The sequence below is a fragment of the Rattus rattus genome, chromosome 9 (assembly GCF_011064425.1).
Source record: "Rattus rattus isolate New Zealand chromosome 9, Rrattus_CSIRO_v1, whole genome shotgun sequence".
Taxonomy (NCBI): domain Eukaryota; kingdom Metazoa; phylum Chordata; class Mammalia; order Rodentia; family Muridae; genus Rattus; species Rattus rattus.
In genome coordinates, this window is record NC_046162.1 from 11,831,507 (window position 1) to 11,855,496 (window position 23,990).

General features: G+C 51.6%; 1 protein-coding gene across 2 annotated transcripts in view; it reads right to left on the minus strand.

The window, feature by feature from the left end:
• The window catches only part of Ciita (class II major histocompatibility complex transactivator), a 47,211-nt gene that overhangs the window by 9,283 nt on the left and 13,938 nt on the right, over positions 1-23,990 (minus strand). For both annotated transcript variants that reach the window (XM_032912353.1, XM_032912354.1), the window contains exons 2-14: positions 17,269-17,415; positions 16,984-17,079; positions 14,809-14,871; positions 14,595-14,675; positions 12,364-12,408; positions 11,800-11,934; positions 10,015-10,179; positions 9,338-9,406; positions 6,447-8,088; positions 5,502-5,660; positions 4,358-4,429; positions 704-784; positions 34-126 (exon numbers count right to left, since the gene is read on the minus strand). In XM_032912353.1, coding sequence (XP_032768244.1) covers positions 34-126; positions 704-784; positions 4,358-4,429; positions 5,502-5,660; positions 6,447-8,088; positions 9,338-9,406; positions 10,015-10,179; positions 11,800-11,934; positions 12,364-12,408; positions 14,595-14,675; positions 14,809-14,871; positions 16,984-17,079; positions 17,269-17,415 — 2,848 coding nt within the window. The remainder of the gene's footprint in view (positions 1-33; positions 127-703; positions 785-4,357; positions 4,430-5,501; positions 5,661-6,446; positions 8,089-9,337; positions 9,407-10,014; positions 10,180-11,799; positions 11,935-12,363; positions 12,409-14,594; positions 14,676-14,808; positions 14,872-16,983; positions 17,080-17,268; positions 17,416-23,990) is intronic.

A 23,990-nucleotide genomic window follows, 5' to 3' on the forward strand; every position in this document is an offset into this window, starting at 1 on the left:
CTCTATACCAGGAGGCAGGGCCAGCGTACTCACTTGAGCGTCTCCAGGGCCTTCAGCTGAGGGAAGGTGGCTGAGAGCTTCGACACACCTTTGTCCCCGATCTTGTTCTCGCTAAGTGAGTCCAGGCTGCAGGTGGGATCAGGGAGCAGCCATTTATCAGTGAGCCCAGGTCGGCATCCTCCAGCCCTGGCCCTCCTCTCTGAGCTTATGGGAGCTGGCCTGAACGAGCCACCTGGGGGCGCCATTCAGCTGGCCACACACCATGGACTAGCCCTGCTTGGCTTCCTAGGAGCCTACTGAGCTGGTGGGCTCCCCTAACCTCTTGGAACCTCAGCTACAGCGCAGCTCCCTGCTCCCACTCATCCGACTTTTGTGCTTTCTAAGAGCAGCGAAGGAGGGGGTTGTGTGGGAAAAAGAATTTCAAAGCTTGCAAAACTCCAAACTCTTTTTTAAAACCTGGGGAGTCCCATTCTCTGTCCCTTTCCTGTACTAGGGGTCATAAGTCCCCATGGTGGGGTCATCTGGCTCCCACACAGTTTCCCCACTGAGGAAGCTGTGAAGAAGAGATGAGAAGGGAAAGGAAAAGGAGAAAGACTCCCCATGTGCCCTGGGGGCAAAGTTTGGCTCTGTCAGGCAGAGGATAGAGGAGGCTCCCAGGGCTCGTCAGGGTGCAGGGTGGAGACTTTCGGGGTCTGTAACTTACTCCAGGTGCTGCAGGGAAGAGAATGCTGGAAGGATCTTGGCCAGTGTGGGGAAAGCCTGCGGGCCCAAGACGGGGCCCAATCTAGGAAGCAATCGACGATGGCAGAGGTCAGACAGTGGAGTGCAAATAGGAAGAACAATCTGAGGCCTTCTCTGACTCCCCGGCTTCTTATCCCTGGGAGACTCCCACTTCACTTTCTGCTTTCAGCCGTAAATCTGTCCTCACTGCTGCTGATAGCCACCCACGCATGCTCACCCTTGCCCAGTGAAGAGGCCCCCCACACCGGCCAAGACTATACCTAGGGTCACACCAGATCACCTGCCCCTGCATATTAAATATCTATCCCCCTTCTCCCCTTTTCCTTTCCCTCTCCCCTTTCCCCCTCCCTCCCCCCCCTCCTCGAGTGTGTGTGTGTGTGTGTGTGTGTGTGTGTGTGTGTGTGTGTGTGTGTGTGTGTGTGTGTGCCACAAGAGATCCGGAGGCCACTGAACCTGCAACTCACTAGTTCAGTACACTGGGAAAATCTCATCTCTCCCCCAGTGCTAGGACACCCCTTGCATAAAGCCAGCCAAAGAAAGTGGCTCCTGGTCTAGACCACAATGTGTCCAGGAGGCACACTCCAGGCAGGGAAGAAGTCTAGGAGCTTCATCAGTGTGGGGAAAGCCTGGAGACCCAAGATGGGACCCAGCCCCGTTCTGAATCATCCATGAGCTTTTCCACTCAGTCACTGCTTATGAAAGATAAGAAATGCTACAGACAGACTCACTGTGGGGAAGTTCAGGGAGGGTCTCGGAACACTGAGGTCAGTAGGGTCAAAGTGCCTGCACCCATCCTGGGGATCTGAATTTTGTCCCTGAGACTGGCATGGTAGAAAGAACCAACTCTTGCAAATTGTGCTCTAACCTCCACAGCACGGCGCACCCACACACACATAGAGGCAAATAAATGAGCAACAAACAAACAGACAGACAAACAGAGGAAACTGAGGGCCAGGGTGGCATTCAGGGCAGGGGCACTGCCACACAGAGGCCTGGGGCTGGGTCTTGATTCAGGAAAAAGCCAGAAGTGGGAGCATAGGGAAGCCCTCGAGCCTAGGACCCCAACCCATGTATAAACTGACTTCGAACCAGATCTCCTGCCTCTACCACTGGATGCTGGGACGGAAGATGTGTGCCCCGTACCCAGTGTAGGTAGAGCTGAGAATCGAACCAGGGCTTTACACATCTCAGGACGCATTCTGCCAGCTCAGCCACATGTACACACCTCACCTACACACGTGAGAGGTTTTAAGTGGACTCATCAGACAGTCAAAGAGGCCTGCAGGGTGGGGAACATGGGGGTGGCTGCAACAGACACCCCAGAATAGCCCTTTGTTTCCTTCCTTTCTTCCTCAGAACTGTCTCAGAGCTTCCAGCGTGTAGGTGGCTGTTGGCCTGGCTCTAGCCTGTTCCACTCTGCAGCCTCTGGTACCCAGAGTGCAGTTCCGATCACCGGGGAGGGGCTTTTTAAGCTGAAAATAATTCAACACCAGAAAACACCCTGTGGCTGTCTTCAGACATTTCCTCTTTCAGCAATATTTTTACCTCTGTACATATCTGTCATCTTATGTCCTGTTGAAAACAACAGAAACTTGGTTATCTGTGTGTGTGGGGGGTGGGAGGGGGGGGATGCTGGGAAGCTGGCGGCAAGTGTGTGACCAGATGGGACTGCAGGCAAATCACCAGTATCGCCAAGCCTCAGTTTCCAAATCTGTCTTCCAGGGCAACTCTTCTCATGAAGGGGACTTTATGTAAAAATTCCCTGAGGATCGCTCTCTTTGTTTTGACACAGGGTTTACCTGGCTGGAGTGGTCTCATCTCTAACAGGACCAAACACTGACACTTTGTTAGTCAACCAGGCAAGCTAACCTGATATTTGCAACACCGAAGAAACCATTCTATCTCTCGGTCTCACCGTGCCCATGACTGTCTAAGATATGAAGTGAAATGGTTTACAGTCGGTGAGCTGCATTAAAGCTGGGTGGTGGAGCGGGTGTCCAATCCTGGAGAGGCACTCGGCCAGGCCGAGGCAAGGAGGAGCAAGTCCAAGGCTAGACTAAATATTAAAACCCCCCTTCAAAATTATAGATATGGGCTGGGAACGTAGCTGAATTGCAGAGTGTCTGCCTAGCATGCACAAAGCTTTGTGCTCTATCCCTTGCACTGCATAAGCCGGGCACAGCAGAGTACGCTTATCACCCTAGCATTGGGAAGTAGAGGCAGGAAGTTAGAAGTTCAAGGTTATATAGCTTGGCCCTGTTTATATAGCAAGTCTGAAGCCAGCCTGGAGTAGAGGAAACAAGCAAACACATGGGTAGGGATGCACCTCAGAGGTAGAGTGCTTGACAGGTATGTACAAGGCCCAACCCTCAGCTCAACCCTCAGCCCTGGGGGAAAACGTTCAGGCAGCCAGACTTAAACATAACTCTTGGGGCTCTTCAGGGCCAGTGTACTAGAGTGCAGCAGCTCCGTTAGAGCCCAAGAGCCCTCGTCTCTCTAGAACTTTCTTTATCCCATCTCTATTCCCACTACCCTGGTGGCACCGCCCAGGATGGTAGACCCCTGGCCTGGCTACACAGTTTGCTGGGATGGAGTGCTTCCACAGCATGCAAGACTCTCAGTGCCCAATCAGATCACGAGGGCAAGCTGGCCTGGCCCACTGGAGCTACACACTCAGATTTCTTAGGAAGGATCCTTCCTGTCAAGGAAAGACCCAGGTAAGCAAGAGGCAGATGGGGTCTGAGCGTGCACACAACTGGGAACCCTAGTAAGTCTGTCTACTCAGCAGCCAGACTGGGCCAAGGCTAGCCTGTGGTAAGGACACTAAAGTTCATACATGCATTTCCCCTGGAGGAGTACATGTGGCCAGGGGAGTGACCAGCCCAGAAACAAGACAGGGTGTAGTTCCTAGCTCAGCAGAGAAAGAACTCAAACTGAGGTCAGAGAACACCCTTATGTGTGAGACCATGGTCTGGGACACGCTGGGCTCTTGACTCCGTATGCATTCCTCCAAGGCTTCCTCTCCAGCCCCCGTAGGCTTATTCCCAATCTCTCAAGCTTCTGTGAAGATGCTACCTCTTCCAGGAAGCTCCCCCAGCCCACCCTGCAAAGGAACTTGTGGGAATAGGTTCATCATGGACAGCAGCCTCTGATCCTCAAAGAGCTTTGTGATGAGCGAATATTGTGAGCTCTTGCATATGTGCATGTGTGTGTGCATGTGCATGTGTGTATATGTGTGCATGTGTGAGAATGATATATGCACATGCATATGTGTCTGAATGTGTACATGTGGATGTGTGTGCTATATGTCTGTATAAGGCATGCATGTATGCATATGTGTGTGAGTGTGTATATGTGTGTGCAGTGTGTGCATGCATGTGCATGTGTGTGTGCATGTGCATTACCCTGTAAATGGCCAACTCTGTTGATTTGAGCATCCCCTGCACTTCCCCAAATAAGCCACACTCCGCAGGTGGAGGCTTCTTTCCCAGTTGTTAAGTGAGAGGGCAGGGATCGTCCAAGCTCTCCCCTCCTGCTCACCATGTCTCTGTCCCAAGATCAGCAAAGATGGAAGAAACAACCTTGGAGCACTGAGGTAATTTTCCCCTTCACTTACGCAAACTCTAGCTTCTTAAGGTCCCGGATGGCAGGAAGATCCTTGGCTGCATCCTCTGAGGGGTTTCTCAGCCTACAGAGAAAGGGTAAATAGGTGTAACCCCACTGGGGTGTCCCAGTGTCCACATCCTGCCCCCAGGACTGCCTTCCTTGGGGGCTATTGTTGATCCTAAACTGAGACGAACAACCTCAGGGGCTGAAGAGATAGCTCAGGGGTTAAGTTCACACTGTTCTTGCAGAGTTTGACTCCTAACTGCCTGTAACTCCAGTCTTGGGATCTGATGCCCTTTTCTGGACCCCCACACGCACGCACGCACGCACGCACACATGCATGCACACACACACACACACACACACACATACGCACACCTGCATAATAAAAAACACAATATTTTAAAAAGGAAGATCCTCAGGGCCAGGCAGGGTGGCGTAGACCTACATTACCAGCCTTTTGAAGGCCAGCTTCAACTACATATCCAATTTATGGCAAGCCTGAACTACTTAGTAAGATCCTGTCTCTATATAGAAAATTAAATGGGCTGAGGATGTAGCTTGGTGTTAGAGTATTTACATAGCGTGTGTGTGTGTGTGTGTGTGTGTGTTTGTGTGTGTGTGTGTGTGTGTGTGTGAGAGAGAGAGAGAGACAGAGTCAGAGACAGAGAGACAGAGACAGAGAGACAGAATATGAATATCTCAGGCCTGTATCTGTGTCTGGCTCATGGAGAGACTTGGAGAAAGAGCTCAGCAGCACTTAGGTCTTAGACAATGCCGTCCTTGTCCTTGTGCCCTATCCTCTGCACCTTGGCTCTGTTATGGCTGAAATCATGCTGGCACTATGTCTGCCTGAGGGGCTGGGGAGGGGGGGGTCCCACTAGTTAGTAGGTGCAAAAGGTCTCCTTGTTAGCACCCAGCAGGCAGGTAATCTCCTCATGGCTTCAGCTGTGAAGGGCCTGGTACACGGGGGTGTCAGGTTTAGAATGGGCAAAGGGCAAAGCCAGGGTCCCTGCTTGGGTGGGACTGCAAGTGGAGGGGCTGGGTGGCCAGGTCAGGGCCCTGGGCAGCTCTGTAGTCAGGACATGCATGTGACAGATGGAGTTTGCCTGTACAGTCCGGACCTACCTCTGACCCCTTCCTTGCCTCCTTACCTCTGGGTCTGCACAAGGCTGTTCAGGTCTTCCACATCCTTTGGGGATTTGGCCTTAAATGGCTCAATGGTGAACTTCTCCTCTGCCGCCTGGAGTAGCTGGGTTTCTCCCTGATGCTGTAGGGACTCCCATAATGCCATTGTGTCACTCAAGGAGGCCCTGTGGAGGGAAGGCCTCAGACCCAGGCGCAGCACCAGGGTGAGATCACAAGGAGTGGGGCTCTACAAGGGGACGTCCCACCTCCTGTGAGATCCTTTCCTTAGCTTGATCTCCTCCTTCCATGGCGGCCTTTGCTGGTTCACCTTTCTTAAAAAGGGACACTTTACTTTGGCTGCCAGGATACTCGATGCTAAACGCTGGGCACAACTGTGGCAGGCCTTCTAACTTGAGTAAAATGGGTTTATCACGGATGTGGGAGGAATTTTTCTGGAGATTACCCCGACGTGCTCAAGCATACTGTAAAATGAAAGAACTTAGACCCCCATCCTGAGAGGGGAGTCCTTGCAGGGCCCTAAGCAGCACTGGATTCTGACCAGACTCATGTTCTGGGACGCTTGCTCTGCTGCCTGAATTCAAAGAGCAGCGAAACAGAGAAGACTGAGTGCAGAGAAGCTGGGGGGCGGGGGTTGGGGGCAGGGCTTTGTCTCTGAGCCTGAGAAAATAGTGGCACAGCTGGACTGAAGGACGAAACCAATCTGAATTCAGGCTAGGCTGAGATTCTAGATGTGTTCCAGTGCCTGGCGTACAACAGGTATTCAAAGATCGGTTAGAAGAACGACCCCCCCCCCCACAGGCCGCAAGGCTAGTGGCAATGGTTACCTTTCTCTGACCCTCAGACTGTCATCCTATTATTGGAGAGGACTGTGCTGTACCATCTAATGCTATACCCACGGAATGGGGCTTCCCAGAGTTACAGTCCAGGTCTGCCCTGTGTCCTGCCCACACCTGAAACTGGTGACACAGCTGAGTCCCACGAGGTCTCCCAGTCTGGAGGGCTCGATGCCAGTCTGACGAAGGTCCAAGGAGAAGTCCTGGCTGGCGGTCTCCAAGGCCCTGCCCAGCACATACACATCTGGGGCTGTAAGCCGTGTGCCCAGGAAGGAGAGGTGCCCTGGGAGCTGGTGTGAAACGTGCTTCCAAATACCAGGTTCCTGGGTTTCGTGGGCACAGTGTAGCAGCTCCAGCAACCTCCCGGCCCGAAGTGTCCCCAGCTTCAAGCGCTTCAGGTACCTGGTAAGAACCTTCCGTTTCCTATCTGCCACTGCAGCCGCTGCAGGCTCCACCAGAGCTCCCAGGCAGTGAGCTCGAGGCTGGAAAACTAAGCCAGCCAGAAAGCGTGGTACGCCCTCCAGCCAGTTGTCATAGGGTCGCTTCTTCCTCGGGGTCAAGGCCAGGTACTGTGGCAGCTCCTTGTCTTTCATCTCATTGCACTGTGCCAGCCACACAGCACCCAGGAAGCACTGTAGCAGAAAACTGGAGAAAGCCAGCTGGGCCTCTGTGGTCTGCTGCATCAAGCCTTGGGCCACGGCCCAGGTCTTCACTTCCACGGATGGAAACTGGGTTTCCTGCAAGGTGCTTTGGTGCCTCCGTCCCAGCTCCCAGGCTAGCTTGGCCAACTCAACTAAGGCTCCAGGAGGGCTGTTCTGAGCTGCAGGGCCTAGCAGGCCGACATAGAGTCCTGTGAGTGTGCAAGGTAGCTGGGCCTCTGCGCCCTGATCCAGCAGGGCCTTGGAGAGCTGACACACGGCACTGCACACAACAGGGCTGTGACTGTGGGTGAGGAGAAAAGGCTGGCCCTCCAGGAGGCCCAGGGCCTTGTCGTGACTCTCTGCTGTCCCTGAGTTCTCAAAGTAGTGCCTCATATACATCTGGGCCTGTTTCGTAGAGAAGCTGGGCACCTCGAAGATGGCATCTGCCTTGCTCAGGCTCTGAGCTAGGCGGCCCCGGGGCCGGGCTGTGAGGAGCAGGGTGCAGCCTCGCAGCAGCTTACGCTGGAAGAGCCCAGCCAGCAGTCCCCGGAGGGAGCAGGGCTCTGGGGACAGAGGTCCACAGGGTCCATGCAGGAGGCTGTCTTGGGCCTCTAGCTCCTCAAAAGCATCTAGGATGAGCAGAACACGGTCCGGCTGCCTCACAATATGATCAATGACCTCGTCATCCATGGCCAGTGGCTGCAGGGTCGGGGGACAGAGCAGATCCCGCAGGTGGTAGGTGTCCCCAGGGCGATCCAAGCATTGACAGGGGACATAGAAGACAAAGTCATATTGTGGTAACTGGCCTTGTGCCCAAGTGTGGCTCACTGTCCTGGCCCAGTGGCTCTTGCCCTGACCAGCCTTGCCCAGCACAGCGACCACCTGTGTCTCTCGTGGTCTCCTGGAGTCGCCGACAACCCGAAGTACCTCGGCCAGACCGCCATGGGCTAGCTGGCGCTCTGTCCAGTCAGGAGTGGCCAGCTCCCTTTCCTGACTCTTGTTGCTACCTCTTTCCAACCTGGCCCGCACCAGCTCCATGGCTACGAGAGGACCACTTGGGCTCCCGGGCAGTGCTTGGTACTTGTCCTGTAGGGAGTGCTGGAACCGCTCCACGGACTCTACAAAAGCCAGGGTGAGTCAGAGTGTTAGCGAGTGAGGGGTTGGGAGGTGGCCAGAGCTGTCCTCCCCACTTGTTTTTCCATCTATGGCTCCCAGCTGTCCACTACCAGTTCACTCATTCATCCATACCCTCCCGCTGTCCCAGAGGAATGGAGGATGTTTACTGTGGACAAAACCCAGGGTACATGATCTGCCACCAAACTGCTTCCCAGCCCCTCCGTGACCTGCCGCAACCCTTCGGTTACTCACTAGGCTGGACCGCTCATCCCTATGGGGTTGGGGAGGGGAGCTGGTTATTCGTGGATTCAGCATGTTAAGTGAGAGGAACCAGGCTCAGAAAGGCACATATCACATGTCACCTTTCATATGTGGAGCCTGAAACACACACACACACACACACACACACACACACACACACACCAAACAAACGTGATCTACAGCCTTTAAAAAAAGACAGTGGGGCTATCGAGATTGTAGCTGTTGACAGAGTGCTTGCCTAGCGCGAATGTCATTTCATAATCAGGAACGCGGTGGTACAGGACTGTAATCCCAGGACTTGGGAGGTAGAGGCGGGAAGATTGGAAGTTCAAAGTTTTCCTCAGCTACATAGCAAGTCGGAAAGAAAGAAAACAGAAGAAAGGAATAAATGAAGGAAGGAGGGGGGAAGATGAAGGCAGTAGGCACAGTGTTGAACACCTATAATCCTAGTACTCAAGAGGCTGAGACAATAGGGATGTGAGTTTGAGGCCAACCCGAGTTACAGTCAGTTCAAGGGTGAGAGGCTGTCTCAAGACAACAAACAAACAAACAAACAAAAACACTGTCAACAGCAATGCCGAAACCCAAACACCAACCGACCCAAACCCCGAAAGGTTGAGACTTGGGAGCCCAAATGTCTGAGTTCAAATTTTGGCCCCTCCATTTGTGTGGCTGTGAACACCTGTATGCCCTGCTCTGCCTCAGGGGAGGTCGTCTGTGAAATGGAGGTGACGCTGGGCCTGGGGAGGCTACAATACAAAGCCTAGGGATGTACTCCCTCACCAAAAGCAAGGTCCCTTCCTCCTAGTACTACAGGCTGATGGTGGAACAGATGTTAAACAATGGGGAAGTCAACTGGGTGATGCGGGGATGGATTAAACAGTGAAAGAATGAGCAGGAGAGCCCCCGACAAGGGGCTAGCCAGGCACTGCATGAATGAAATGCCTTTTCGACTTTCATGTCAGGACAGAGGGGCCGACTTCCACTCACCTGGCCATTTTGGAAGCTTGATGGAAGGCTCGGGATCCTCTTGGCATGGGGAGGGGGGTGTTGTGTCCTCTGAGGATGGAGAAGTAAGTGTCAAGTTAGAGTCTGGGGAGTGCCCATGGACTCCTCCCAGTAGTAGGGCATGCTGAGGGCAAAGACCAGGATACAAGGTTGCCCAAGACTGTGTCTAATATCTCCAGTTTAGCCAGCTGTACTTTTAAAAAAAACTTTTTAAACCAATGCTTGAAAGATTATGGTAAGCCAGACATTGCAGTAAGTATAACCCCCAGCTCTCAGGTGGTTAGATAGGAGAATTTCCGCAAATTTATAGTCAACCTAATAGGCATAGATTGGATTGCAGGTCGGTTAGGGATACATAGTGAGACCCTGTCTCCAAACAAATAAAGGCAAAATTCAAAAACATGCTATGTAAGTAACGCCTGGGTCAGAAGGGTCCGCTTTCACGCCCTAAGGATCAACAGGAGGCTTGTGGCTTGAGGTTCTGCTTGCACGGACGTACCCTCAGTCACACTCTCTGCTCCAGTCCTCCCCTGCCCTCCCCCATGATCAGTCATCCATGGGCGTGACTTGCCCAATCTCCTCAGGCAGCTCCGACTGTCTGAGAAATATCCTTCCCCAAGGCCCGTTTCCAACGCCTCTTTCAGGGCCCCAGCCCTCACCTGTCTCATTTACACGGGAGGTCAGAGCAGGTTCAGGCATGCCGGGCAGGTCAGCAGCGGATGGCGCGAAGGGGCTGGTGGAGCCAGGCCGGTCTGGGGACTCGGGGAGACTGGGGACAGTGGGGCTGCTTGAAGAGAGTAATTGGTTGACCTGGGGCATCTCACCTACAACAAAGATAAGGAGGACATAACCGTTAGGAACACGTCCAGAAACGCACTGCAGTCATCTCTGCCTCAATCACACTGTAGAGTGGGAACTGACTTTTTCCTGGGGTGGGGAGAGCACTACATCTGTGTGAAATGCTGACTGACTAGTTATAGGACTTCTGTACCTGGGGAGAGCTGGAAGGTTGCAGGTCCAGAGCCGAATTGTCTGGGGGAGTCTTTAGCGCCCACCCCACAAACATTAATTGCCCACCTCCGTGTTTAAACTAGCATCCTTAGGACTAAAGGTAAAAATCCTTTTGGGGCTGCACCAGATGCTATTTCCACCAACCCAAAGGCTAAGAATGCCGTCAGGCCGCAGGTGTGGACGCTAGCTGAGGCCCCCCTCTTTGCTGTAATGGTGATGTTTACTCCAAATTTATTTGCAAGATACCTGACTGACAAGTCTCTGCTCTGTCATATAAGACATTCATTTAACTGTTTCCATGTTGGAATGCGGCATTTGAGGCACCCCGAGTCTGTCTGTGTTCTCAGCCGTGGTCACTCATATCTGGCTTGGCAATAAATGATCTCATTGCTCTCGGTTTACTGAGTTTGGGGAGAGAGGGAACCTCCCATTGAAGGCACCCAGGGTGAAGCTGGGGAGGGAAGTCTGAGCTGCATCCTGTCCCCTTGTGAAGTGGACACAGTGGCTCACAGGGTGCTCAGAGCAGCTGCTCCTGGCACCCCCACAGTGTGGCCAGTGCTCATGTCCCTACACATTAGAAGTTGCCCCCTTGCTTCTGGGAAACCCTTGTCAAAGGAGGCTATGGGCTTGAGTGGAGGCATCCCCACCTCGTCCCTCAAAGTCCATCCATGCCTTCCTGGTGCTTATTGGCAGCCTCTCTACAGTGGAGCGCCATTGAACTGACCAGAAGACAGGGCGAATTAGAGAAAGCTGTGCACGGATGCACAGCAAACTTCATCCTAGCACGCTGGAAAGAGGGGAGGAGATAGCCAGGTCTCCGGTCTGTTACTGTTCGACTGAATAATGAGTATTACGAATGTCAGAGTTAATAAAAATGAGGGTTTTATTTGTTTTGTTTTGTTTTTAAGGGCTGGGGGATGGTGCAGTGCCTAAGAGCATCTACTACTTTCCCAGTGATCCTGATTTGGCTCCCAGCGTCCATGTCAGGATGCTCACTTGAACCTGGGACTCCCACTCCAGAGAGCTCTGTCGCCTCTGGCTCCTTCAAACATTACAGCCATACACTCTGATGTGTGCATGCACAAATACAAATAAAATAGTTTTTTAAATGAAGGAAAACTGAGGGAAGAGGAAGTAACAACACAGAGGAAGCCACAAACTGGCCGCACAGGCAGAGACCACCTTACAGACACTCCCGTTCTTTGTTTGGTTTTTGTTTTTGTTTTTGTTTTTGTTTTTTTAATTTTTTACTTTATTTTATTTTATTTTACTTTTTTTTTTTTTTGAGAAACGAAGATAAAGTTTTGGGGAGAGAGAACTTATGACTAAGTGCTATGTCACAATTGCCAGTGTCTGCAATGGGGAAAGGACAAAGTCAGGGGTTAAAGAGGAAGGAGAGGCAGGCAGTTTCAATGCTGGGCTCCCACACTCACCGTGGTAGACTAGGACACTGGAGAGCCCTGTGCCAACCCCTGAGATTTGCCAGAGTCCCTGGGGCAGAGTGGTGAAGATCTGGATATGCCCAGCGGGGAGATCCAAGTAGTTCAGTGAGGTCCTAGAGGGAGGCACTGAAGGAGACAGAGGCAGTGAGGTGGAATTGTCCACAGCACCCATCTTCCTACTTCTGTTTAGTGATGTGGGGGTGACAGACCAACTCCCTCTCGAGGAGCACTCATTTCTTCAGGAGCAGCAGCCAAGCCTGCCTTGTCTATAGTGGTGTCCCTAGCACCTGGCAGTGTGGCTGGCAGAGATAGCAGTAGAATTCCCCCAGTGGGGATGTTTCATCCTCTCTTCTCCCTTCCCCCTTCCTTCCTCCCTCCTTTCCTCCTTCTCCAGGATGCTAGGATCCAATCAGGGCTTTGTTCACAGTAGTCACACACTCTACCTCCAAACTGCTCCCAACCCCGATCGCTGGTGTTCGGTGCTGGCTTGTGCTGCATCTGGGGATGGCCCATGCTTCCCTAAACGGGACCCTCTGAACCACCTACCCATCTCACCTAGCTTCCTGTGCTTTGAGTCCATAGCATGCTCTTCTGGGAAGCCTGCAAAGAGAACCCTGAGATCAGTGTCCCTGGGTTGGGATGTCCCCAGCCATGGAGACTGCTTGGGTCCCTGCAGGCTATGTGACCTTGCCTGAGGAATTGAGAAACAGTGTCCCACTTCTCCCCTACGCCTCGGGGTAGTTCCGGTGCTAGAGGCCAAGTCTTTTCTATAAAGCATCTTGACAGGCAGGTGAGAGTAGGGGAGAGGCGGAGTCACAGATCAGGTGAGGCTAGAGCTACAAAAGTACTGGAGCCAACTGCTTTGGGCTCTGCCCAGGCTGCTCCCATAGCCTGCCGGAGAGCCTTCGTACTTCAGCAGCCTGAGTCAGATGTGAAAGACCCAGGATGCTGGAGAGGGGCATGCAGCAGAGGTACTCATAGGCTGTAATTTACTGGCAAGGCACCCAAAAAGGATGGGTAGATGGACCAAGGAATCTACCGATGGGCGGAGCAACTCAAGCCAACAGATCCCAGTATCAACCATGGAATCCAAGCGACGGGTATTCTCACAGAGGAACTCTTCCCTTTGCTCGGTGTAGAGGGAGGGAGGGAGGGAAGGAGGCATGGATGCTGGTATGGGTGCAGGGAAGGAAAGAAGAGAAGGAAGAAGGGGAGAAGGAGAGAAGGGGAAAGGCCAACCCTCAGAACCAAGAAAAGATGGGAGAGAACTGATCCAGGAAGCTGTCTGACACTGACACACTCGCCATAGTATGTGTGCTCATGCACACAATAGAAAGAAAGAAACCTGCAAAGTGGAGGAATCGAAGAAGGGAGAGAGGAGAAGACGGGGTGGGGGTGGGGATTTGCAGACAGACCCTTGCGTTTTCCAGCAGCAACCTACAAATGCCCTCCCACACACAGCAGAGGGCAAAGAGTGAAATAATGTGTGTATATGTGTGCATTTGTATATATGTGCATATGTGCACATGTCTATGCATATGTGCACATGTCTGTGCATGTGTTTATGTGTAAGTGTGTGTCCATACGTATGTTGATGTGTGTATGTGAGTGGAGTATTCCAACAAAGCTCAAAGACAGTGGTGGACACAAACTGCCTTCAGGGACAGACGCTAAGGCCAGAAGGGCAGTGGATGCAAACTCTGCCATTGTCTATTCTTAGGACTTCAGATGTTTACAGCACGTGCCAGAGTCCCATGCCCACCAGTAAACAAAAAACTGAGGGTGCAGTTTAATGTAGAATGTTTGCCGGGCATGCAAAAGGCCTGGAGAACACACACACACACACACACACACACACACACACACACACACACACAAGAACAGGAAAGATCGCTCAGTGGTTAAGAAGAGCACCACCTGCTCTCCCACAAGACCCGAGTTCGACTCCCAGGACCCACATGATGGCTCACAATCCGTAACTCTTGTTTCGAGGAATCAGATGCCCTCTTCCAGCTTCTGCGGGCACCAAACACTCATGTGTTACACAGACACACAGACAGGCAAAACACCCATAGACATAAAATAAATACATTTAAAACAGAGAAATAAGCATAAATAAGACAGTGACTTTAGGTGGATGTCTGGTCAGGGAGGGCTTCCTGGAAGAAGTGAGCTAATGGCTTTGAAGGACCCAACTGTAGGAAGGGTGAGAGGAAGGCGTTTCAGGAACAGTGAGGTAGGCTGACAAAGCAGTATCCTTCTGTGGTGAGCCAGAAGAGGACGGTCTCTCGGCCTCGGTCCTCTCGGTCCACACAGGCCTCTCGGAGTGTACCTTATGACAACCAGATGGCCAGCAAGGCAGGGATGCCCTAATTGCATGAGAAAGCACATATGGAGCATCTGAAGAGGACAGACTAAGGAGGCAGGAGACAGGGTAGGTGGCTCGGAGGGGTGTAGGTACCTAGTTGAAGTAACATAGCCTGTAAACAGCAGATTCAGGATTCCAGCCCAGTCCTGCCTGAGGCCTTACCCACTGCTTAAAGAGATATTCCTCAGAGACCCAAAGGGAAGCAGGGTTCAGTCACTGAGGAAGAGGAATCAAAGCATCCCACATAAATCCTCCGGGGCTCTAGAGCTGTGTGCTTCCTCCCTAAAGGAGCTGTGGCATGGGGGTGTGGTGGGGACGCAGATGGGACTTAATGGAGACAGCTGGGACACAGCAGGCTGCAGACAAAAGGAAGGAAGATGGACCAGACCTGAGAAAGGGCAGGGAGGGGCTTACTCACGTCTCTTCTGAGGCCTCTCTCCTGATTCTGCAGGGACCTCTACGTTCTCACCAAAGCCTTCCTCTGGTCCAATGTGCTGTACTTTGGAGAAACACCAGAGACCCACATCACAATCACAGAAAGCTGTCCTTGCTGTGAGGAGTGTGGCTGTCAGCCATGTCTTCAGATCAGGAAGGAATTAAGGCTGAGCTTAGATCAACTTCCCCCGACTTACTGAAGAGGTCCTTGCTCAGGCCCTCCAGCTGGGTATCCTGGAACACGTACTGATCCAGTTCCGCTGCCAGATGAGGAAGAACACAGTCAGTCAAAAGGGTTCCCGAGGAGGGCGGTGGTGGTGCACGCCACAGAGGCAGGCAGATCTCTTAGTTCGAGGCCAGCCTGGTCTACAGAGTTCTAGGACAGCCAGGGCTATGTAGAGAGATCCTGTCTTAAAACCAAAAACCAAAACCAAACAAAGGGCTCCCTGGAGTCTTGCTGTGTGTCTGGCCTCAGGCCGGTACACAGATGGGTCTCTATAAAGTTGCTGAGTGTACTTTGAATGAATGAACAAACGAGCCTTTCGTGTGCTTTTCTGTCTCATTAGATGGGTAAAGTGTGTGCCCACGAAAATGTCTGTCCTCATAGAGTAGTGCAAAGCAGAGCAGTAATGCTGCTGCCACTGGGGCTGAGTTCAAATTCTGCCTTTATTCCCCACTAGCTCCTGCTGCTGACAGCCTCAGGCTGGTTATTTAATGTTTCTAGTTCTGGTTTCCTCATCTGAATGAAGAGAACAAAGAGTGGGTACTATCCAGAGGTCCGAAATGGTTGGCTGTATATTTAAAGCATTTGACCCCTGTAGGCATCCATAAATGAAGGTAAATTAAATGAAGTGGTACATGAGTCTGGAGCTAGTGGGAAGACATTTGCATGGCCTGGAACCCACTATGTATCAGTGTGTGAGTGTGTGTGTCTGTGCGAGTGTGTATGTAGTTATGTATGTATGACATGTGTATGTGTGTGCTCATATGTGTGAGCGTGTGTGTGTCTGTGTGAGTGTGTGTGTAGTCATATGTGTGTATGTGTGTGTTCTCATGTGTGTGGGTGTGTATGCTCATATTTGTGTGTGTATACTCATGCGTGTACTCCTGTGTGTGGGTGTTTAGTGTAGTCATGTGTGTGCTGTCATACGTGTGTGAGTGTGTGAGTCTGTGTGTGTATATTCATGTTTGAGTGTGCGTACACTCATGTGTGTGTCAGTGTCTGTATGTCTGTGTGAGTGTGTGTGTACTTATAGGTATGAACATAAGTGTTTATGTGTGAGTGTGTGAGTGTGTGTGTGTGTGTGTGTGTGTGTGTGTGTGTGTGTGTACACACTTCCATGCACCAGTGCCATGGAATGTGTGTAGAGGTCGGAGGACCACTGGCAGGAGTCAGTTCTCTCTTTCCACTACCTGATTCCTAGGACTTAAATTCAGTTCACCAGGCTCGATGGCAAATGCTGTTGCCCCATGGAGCCATCCTGCTGGCCCTGAATCTCTTTTTAAGGCTCGACATGCCTTGCCAAACTGCTCAACTTCAAGCATTTCTTTTCCGTGTTTAAGCCAGGGCTTGGAAGTGCAGAAGTCTTGGCATTGGATTTTAGAGGCCATCTGACAGCCTTGAGGCCACTTCATCTCTCTCCACCTCAACTTCCTCCTCTGTGAACAGAAGGTTCTCACATCACAGACTTTATCGGCTGCCCCAAGGCATCAGCGTGGTCCTACAGGTGTAGCAACTAACACGTTGCTGATGTCGGATGCTACAATGGCAGCTCACTGGCTTAGTGCTGGGGAAGGGTATATGGTGTGCGCTTTGTGGAAAAGAGGAGCAGAAAATGCAAATGGAAGTGTAGAGCTGGATGGAGTGCATGCCTGTGAACCCACACTTGGAAGGCTGAGGCTGGAGGATTGCCATGAGTTTGAGACTGGCCTGGGATACATAGTTCCAGGACAGCCTGGGCTACAAAAGACCTTGTCTGGAAAACAAAATAAAACAAACCTAACGGGGCTGGGGATTTAGCTCAGTGGTAGAGCGCTTACCTAGGGCGCAAGGCCCTGGTTCGGTCCCCAAAAAAAAAGAAAAAAAAAAAAAAAAAAAAAAAAAAAACAACAAACCTAACAAGCAAAAAGCATAAAGAAATGGAAAGGAAGCAAGGAAAGTGCTGTAAAAGGACATGGTTGGCTGGGTAGCCAACAGGAAGGGGCCTTCGTCCCTTTAGTCTTTCCCCTTCCCCCCCCTCCTCTTCCAAGTCTCCTCTCTTCCAGCCCTGGTTGCTGGCTCTAGCTGTGATTTTGGTATGAAGGATCTAGTGAGATTAGCAGAAAAGAACTCTTCTTCTCAGTCCTTTCCCTGGCCTCCGCTGCCTCCTTACCGATATTGGCATAGGCCTCCCGGGTCTCTTCATCCATTTCCATATCCTGCAACAGCTTGCTGAACTGGTCACAGTTGATGGTGTCCATGTCTGTCTCTGCAAGGGGAAAGCCCATAGGGTGGGATGAAACCCGGTGTCTGGGTTGAGGGTCAGTGCACTTAGCAAGGGCCGGGAGCTGTCCATGGTTCTGACGAGCAGCCAGTGCTTTCCTCCAGCTTGCTAACTGTCTTGTACCCGCCAGAAGGATGGAGAAGGCCAGGAGAGGCCCCAAGGAACAAGGCCCACCTGAGTTGAGTTCAATCTCTTCCTCCCCAGCAAGGTCCATCTGGTCATAAAGGTGGTAGAGGTGTAGGGGGTCAGCATCGCTGTTAAGGAGCTCCAGGTAGCTGCCCTCTGGAGAACCCAGCTCCATGGTGGCACACAGAGTATGGCCTGGGAGGAGAGAGAAGCGCAGACATGTCATTGGATGGTAGGGAAAGGCAGAGAATGAGCTTCCACTGCTGCTGAGGGCTGGGGTGGGAGGAGCCCGAGGATAGGAACCGAAGGGCTCCAGACACTAGAGAAGAGTTTGAGTTCATCAGCAAGGCCTTAGGTTCGGTGGACAGGGTCCACAGAGAGGGACTGACCTTCTCTAAGTGTGTGTTTTCTGGAGCATGGGGAGGGAATGTTCCTGTGGAACCTTGAAAGGCCAAGGGTGGCTCTGTGCCATGTGACAGCTACATGGCAGCCTCCAGTCAGAGAACGCTCACCACGCTGGCGAGACATCAGAGAAGGGTCTCTTTGCTCCCAGGCTAGATCCTCTCACCGGAATGCACCCACTTTCACTCATGCCCAGATCTCCTCAGGTCTTGGCTTGGGACTTCCTGATGCCTCCAGGACTATGCGTCCCGTGTTTCCACTTGCTCTGACATTGCTTCACAAGTCTCTCAAATAGACTTTCTCCTCTGCCAGCAGTTCCAAAAGGGAGGCAGAGACAACCTTGCTCACCCTGTGTGAAGAAGCGTTCTCTTCAGCCGCCCAAGCCCATGAGACTCAAGCCGTATGGGGATGAGGAAAGGCCCTGTCCACTGAGCCTCCCCACCCTGTAGCCATGCCAATGAGGGAGTTTCTAGATTGCTTTGATTAAGGCGGGAAGACCCCTGCTAAATATGAGCTAAGCACCAGCATTCATCTCTCTCTGCTTCCTGCGGGCAGATGCAGTGTGACTATCTGTGTCACACCCCTGTCATCACACCTTCCTTACACAACGGCCTGGATTTTCAAACGGTGAGCCAAAATCAATGCTTCCTTAAGCTGCCTTTGTCAAGTACTTTCTCACAGCAGTGAGATAAACAACTCACACGGTGTCCCACCCCAAGCTTGCGACACAAACCAGGCCCTCCTTACACCCTGGGACCGTGTGTAGTCAGAACTCCCAGACAGCCTAAGTTCCTGGAATTGGGTGTCGAGCCTCACACGTGTCACCCTCAGGCTTCCCTTAGATAACTATGTTACTGTCTCTAAGATGAAGGTCCAGGTTAGGGTAGCAGGCCGCATCCTCTGCTACTGCCATTTGAGGAATGAAGATGCACGTGACAAGGCAATTTCCTCTCCTGAGGGAAAGTCTGTGTGCGTTGAGGGGGTGCCTTTTGGTGAATGGGCAGTGTTTCTAGAAGGCCTTCTGCAAACTGCCCTTCCCCAGGCTTCCACACCCATTTGAGAAGACGTCTCTGGCGCTTTCTACCATTAGCCCTTTGGGGACATTTCTGTCCCCACTACACTACAGTAGGGGGTTTGGGTTTTGTGAGGTTCCTTTTGTTTTGATTGGGTTAATGATTAGGCTGTGACCTGAAGTGCTCAATGGTTCCAAGATGTCCACAAAATGACAGCATAAAAGTCAAAGTGTTGGCAGGCAGCTCCATGGTGCCAGTAGCTGCTGCTGTGTTTCAACATATGAAGATAATGATATTTTATGTGGGTGTGTTTGTGTCTGTGCACGTGAGCAAAATGTCCACACATGTCAGAAGAGGGGGTGGTAACCCCTGTGGCTGGAGCTACAGGCAGCTGTGAGCAGCTTGATGTGGACGCTATGCTCTGGAACAGCCACAAGCACCATTAACACCTGAGACATCTCTCTAGCCCCAGTTTGTTGTGTTTTTTTTTTTAAAAAAAACAAAACAATCTGATGCGTTTGCCAGGGTTGTGAGTTGCCAAAGCTGGGGTGTTAGCATTCCCTCTAGGCTCCACCCCACAGTTACCTAGCAACAGCCAGGTATGCCTGGCTTACTATAAAAGGGGTTGTTCCCCCCTCCTCACTCTCTTACTCTGCCCCTTTTCTCCCTAACCCCTTTCTTCCTCTCTCCCCTCTCCTCATCCTCCCTCTCTCCATATGTTTCTGGCTCTTCTCTCTCTCTCTCCCTCCCTCCCCCGCCCCTGTCTTTCTCTACTCCCTTCCCAACTCCCCTCCCCATGCCCTAAATAAACTCTATCCCATACTGTATCTGTCAAGTGGGAGGGGATGCCTCAGCATGGGTCCTCAGAGGCACTCCAATCTCACCATACCTGTCTCTATCAAACATATCCCTGGGTCTTTCTCTTTTTATAAAATACAACAGCAGGGAGGGAGGTCCTGGTTCCGCTCCCAGAAGGAGAAGATCTATCCCCTCAGCTCCTGGAAGGAGATAAGACTTCAGCCTGGCCAGGAAAAGGCAAGTGCCACAGACAAAGGAGGAAGTGATTCTCAGGCTGTTTCTCTTCAGAGTAGGCAGCTCAGGAAGATGCACACAGGAGGCTGGCAGAAACTGTTAGTCTCAGTGAAGACTTTCACTTCCTTCAGGGCTTCAGGTGATCACAAGACAGAGGGAACTGAGCCGTGTAAGCAATATTGAGACACTGGGCTGGGGTGTAGCTCAATGGTAGTGAGCTTGCCTAGCGTGTGAGAGATCTTCGGTTCCATCCCCAGTGCGCGTGTGTGTGCACACGCATGCGCGCACACGCCCCCAGAAATCAGTGCTGAGGGTTTTTGGAATCTGGAAGACGATGGAAAGTCTGAGCATTTCCTTTAAAGCAGGAAGCTTGGGAGACCTGTGTATGAGAAGCTTCACATCAGGAACATCTGGAAATACGGCTTCTGTTAGGCCCCAGGTTACCTCTGTGAATGGCAGGTTGAAGCTTCAAAACTGGGGCTTGAATCAGATCCATGATGTCAGAGGTTTTGTTTCCCAAGCTAATGAGTGTATTAGAGTGTGTGTGCACATGTTTGCGCACGTGACCATCACAATGTTTCTATACAATATCTCCAGTTCCTGACTGTCTCATAATCATGGCTGACTTCAGCTCCTGGTTTCCACCTCCTGTCTTGAAGGCTATCTGAGGTCCTTCAGGCTCGGCCTGCTTCAGGAGATGGCTCAGGATATAGAGTCATTGGGGGCAACAGGAGTAAGATGCGTGAAGCTGGGAGGGGACTAGCCTGAGGACCACAACTGTCCCGAGACACAGGGATGGCACAGTAGGACTACAGCTGTGTGATGCGGGGTTCCCACCCCAGCTCACTGGGGGAAGGGGGTTAAGAGATCTGAGGTGCAATCACCTCACGGTTGTCCACAGCCTACCACTGGGGGGGGGGCTGCAGCAGCCCCATGTGCCACCATTTTTGTTCTCAGTGTCACAGTACCCTCAACCATTTCCATCCCCACTCCCTAGCTCCCCTGAGCTTAGAGCAGCTAGCCAGTCTATGGGAAGACACAATACTTAGGTAAACTGGAAATAGATTTGGCTTTGGTCCCTGGCAGCAAGGCACAGGGTTTTCCCCTCATGGAGGTGGGGCAGAGAAGCCAGGGTAGTCCAGACATGGGGGCAGCTGAGTTTACAAAAGTCCGGTATCACAGGATTAATCCAGCAGGGTGTGTGACTCTGGGAAAGCCCCTTTCTGTCTCCACTTCCTAGGGCTGTCATCTGTTAAATAAGAGAGTTGTAGTAGAACTTTCAAGTGACATTTTACAAGAATTCCAGATCCTTTAACGAGTGAGAAAAAGTTGTTGGCTGAAAGGGCATGGAGGAGCCCAGAACCTCTTTCTCCCTAAGAGGGGCTTCACAGGGCAGTCTAATCACACTATTATAGCTGGGTGTGGTCATACAGGTCTGCAATCACAGTTGCTCAAGATCCCAGAGCAGGAGGATCACGAATTTGAGGGCGACCTAGGCTTTGTAGTGAGACCCTGTCTCAAACGCACGGAGCAGCAGCCGCAACACTGAGATTCCAGTCTGGCAGAAGAATCCTGCAATGTTGGCTTGAGTGGCAGCAGGAAGACTGAGGTTCAAGGTTGGAGTTGGGTTAGGGTACACAGAGCAGTTGCTCAACCTGAGGGAAGCCCCGAGTTCTGTCCCTGGGACTGCAAGACAAAAGCAAACAGAACTACTCCCCACAACTCCTCTGCACAAAAGACACCAGCCCGGCTCATAGGGTTCCAAGGTCACATCGTTTAGGAAAGCAAGAGGAGGCTGATGGCTGCCAGAGGCTGGTAGAGACCAGAATGAACCGGTGTAGAGCTGCAGTTTACAGGGCAGTGAAACCACTGCTGCTATGGATACACATCACTACAACTTGTCCAAACTCATGGGATGCGTCCCACCGAGACAGGGCCCAAACTTTGGACTTTGAACTTCAAGTGATCACAAGGTGTTACTGCAGACTGAAGGGCAGCAGCCGAGGAGACGAAGCCTTCATGGACATAGTAAACGAGGGGAAAAAAATCTGCAGCTTCTGTTAAATATTGTTGCAACTCTAAAAATATTTCTTAAAAAGACAAGCAAGCAAGCAAGCTAAAGAAGACCAAGGCTGGTATGATGGCTTAGTCAGTAATGTGCCTTGTAAGAGCTGAGGCCTGAGTTTGGATCCCCAGGACCCACATACAAAGCATGGCTGTGTGTGTGTTATTCACAGTATTTGGGCAGGGATGCAGGCGGGTCCTCAGAACTCACCGGTCAGTCAGTATAGCTAATAAATGACCTCCAGATTCAGTGAGAGACCTTGCTAAAATAGTAGGATATACACACGCTACTCTCCCATTTGCATGCACATGTGTACACACAGTCACCACAATACACACACACACACACACACACACACACACACACAGAGAATCATCATCATCATCATCATCATCATCATCATCAACAACAACAACAACAACATGATTAAGAGCCTATAGTTCCAGTCCTTGGGGAGACAGAGATAGACAGACAGTCCCTGGAACCTACTGGCAGCTACCTAGCCTTATCAGTGAGACCAAGATTCCAGCAAGAGACACTATTGCAAAAATGAAGGTTGATAGCACCTGAGGAGTGACTCTCAAAGTTGATCTCTGCCACACGTACGAGCACATGTGTACACACATTTTTTAAAAAGAAAAGTGAACAAGAAAAAAGAAGAGGAGGAAAGAAGAAAGAATGAAAGGAGAAGGAAGAAAAGGAGAGAAAGAAAAAGGAAGAGGGAAGAAGAGAAAGAGGAGAGACAGAATAAACAGATAGATGATAGATAGATAGATAGATAGATAGATAGATAGATAGATAGATAGATAGATGGATGGATGGATGGATGGATGGATGGATGGATGGATGGATGGATGGATGGATGGACGGACAGACAGACAGTAAATAAACACATAAATACACACCACCACCAATTCACACAGCAGCTGAACTGCGGCCCAGTGTGCTCTGACTTGATGTAGTCAGCCTGTGTGGATGTCACCCTATCCTATAGGACAGGACTGGCCGACCAGCAGCATGTGGTTCCCTATAGTTCTCTCTGGGAATAACTAAAGCCACACCACGTCAGATGATGTCTTTCAGAACTCATGTGCCGATCGCCCAACCTTAGCTTGCTGGCACTCAGAGGTGGAGAAGCAAGGTTAGAAGAGGTCACTAGGGTGGTGTCTTTGAGCTGGGTTAGCAGATTTCTCAAAAGAGGAACTGCCCTGAGCGGTACACAGACTCCATCTTGCCACATGACACACCCGTCACGCTAAGGTGCACCAGGAAGACCCCTGACAGATTTCCAATCCTACCCCACCTTCCCAGCGTTCAGACTTCAAGGTTAACTTAGCTCCACCCAACTGTGACACCAGGAGTGGCTGACCCGAGCAGAGCCCACACAGGGCACAAAGGTCCTGTTATCTCTAACGTGAGATGGTGCTGAGAGTCAGCTCTAAGGCTCCTTGGGGATTGGCTATGATCTACATGGTGACCTCACTACAGCTGAGCTCTCCCTCCATCCAGGTCTGCCTCTGTCCCCCAGAGCAGCTCGCTCTGAGCTCAGCCCCCCAGAGCAGCTCGCTCTGAGCTCAGCCCCCCCTCCAGAGCACCTCGTTCTGAGCTCACCCCCCCAGAGCACCTCACTCTGAGCTCAGCCCCCCAGAGCAGCTTGCTCTGAGCTCAGCCCCCCTCCAGAGCAGCTCACTCTGAGCTCACCCCCCCCAGAGCACCTCACTCTAAGCTTAGCACCCCCCCCAGAACACCTCACTCTGAGCTCAGTGCTGGGTTCACCTCTGATAATTTTTTAAATATTTTTTTCCAAATATGATCCGCAAATCATATGGAATCCCACAAGACACCACCGTGGCTACTCTAGAAGCCTCCGCCTGTGCTCTGAGCCCTGAATGGAAACACCCACTGAGCTACAACTTGGAAGATCTCGGTCCAAAAATGGGACAAACGCAGCCTTCACGGGTGCTGGTACATGGCGGGCGTCTGGGGTCTGGCACAGGAGGAGAAGGTGCAGCCAGAGGAGCAGAGCGTCAGTGCCTTGTCGTGACAAGAGCCCCTTCCCAGCTCGAGGCAGCCCAAGTCTAAGCATCCTTGAGGCGGTTGGTCAGTGGCTTGGAAAGAAAATGCAGTTTGTTTTTTCTTAGAAAGAAACCCAAGCCAGATGCTGAGCAGAGAGAGGCTGAGCACTGTAGCAAAGCAGAGTCCAAAGCTCCAAGCCGGATGTGGACTAAGAGTGGTCCTACTTTCAGGGAGCTTGTGGA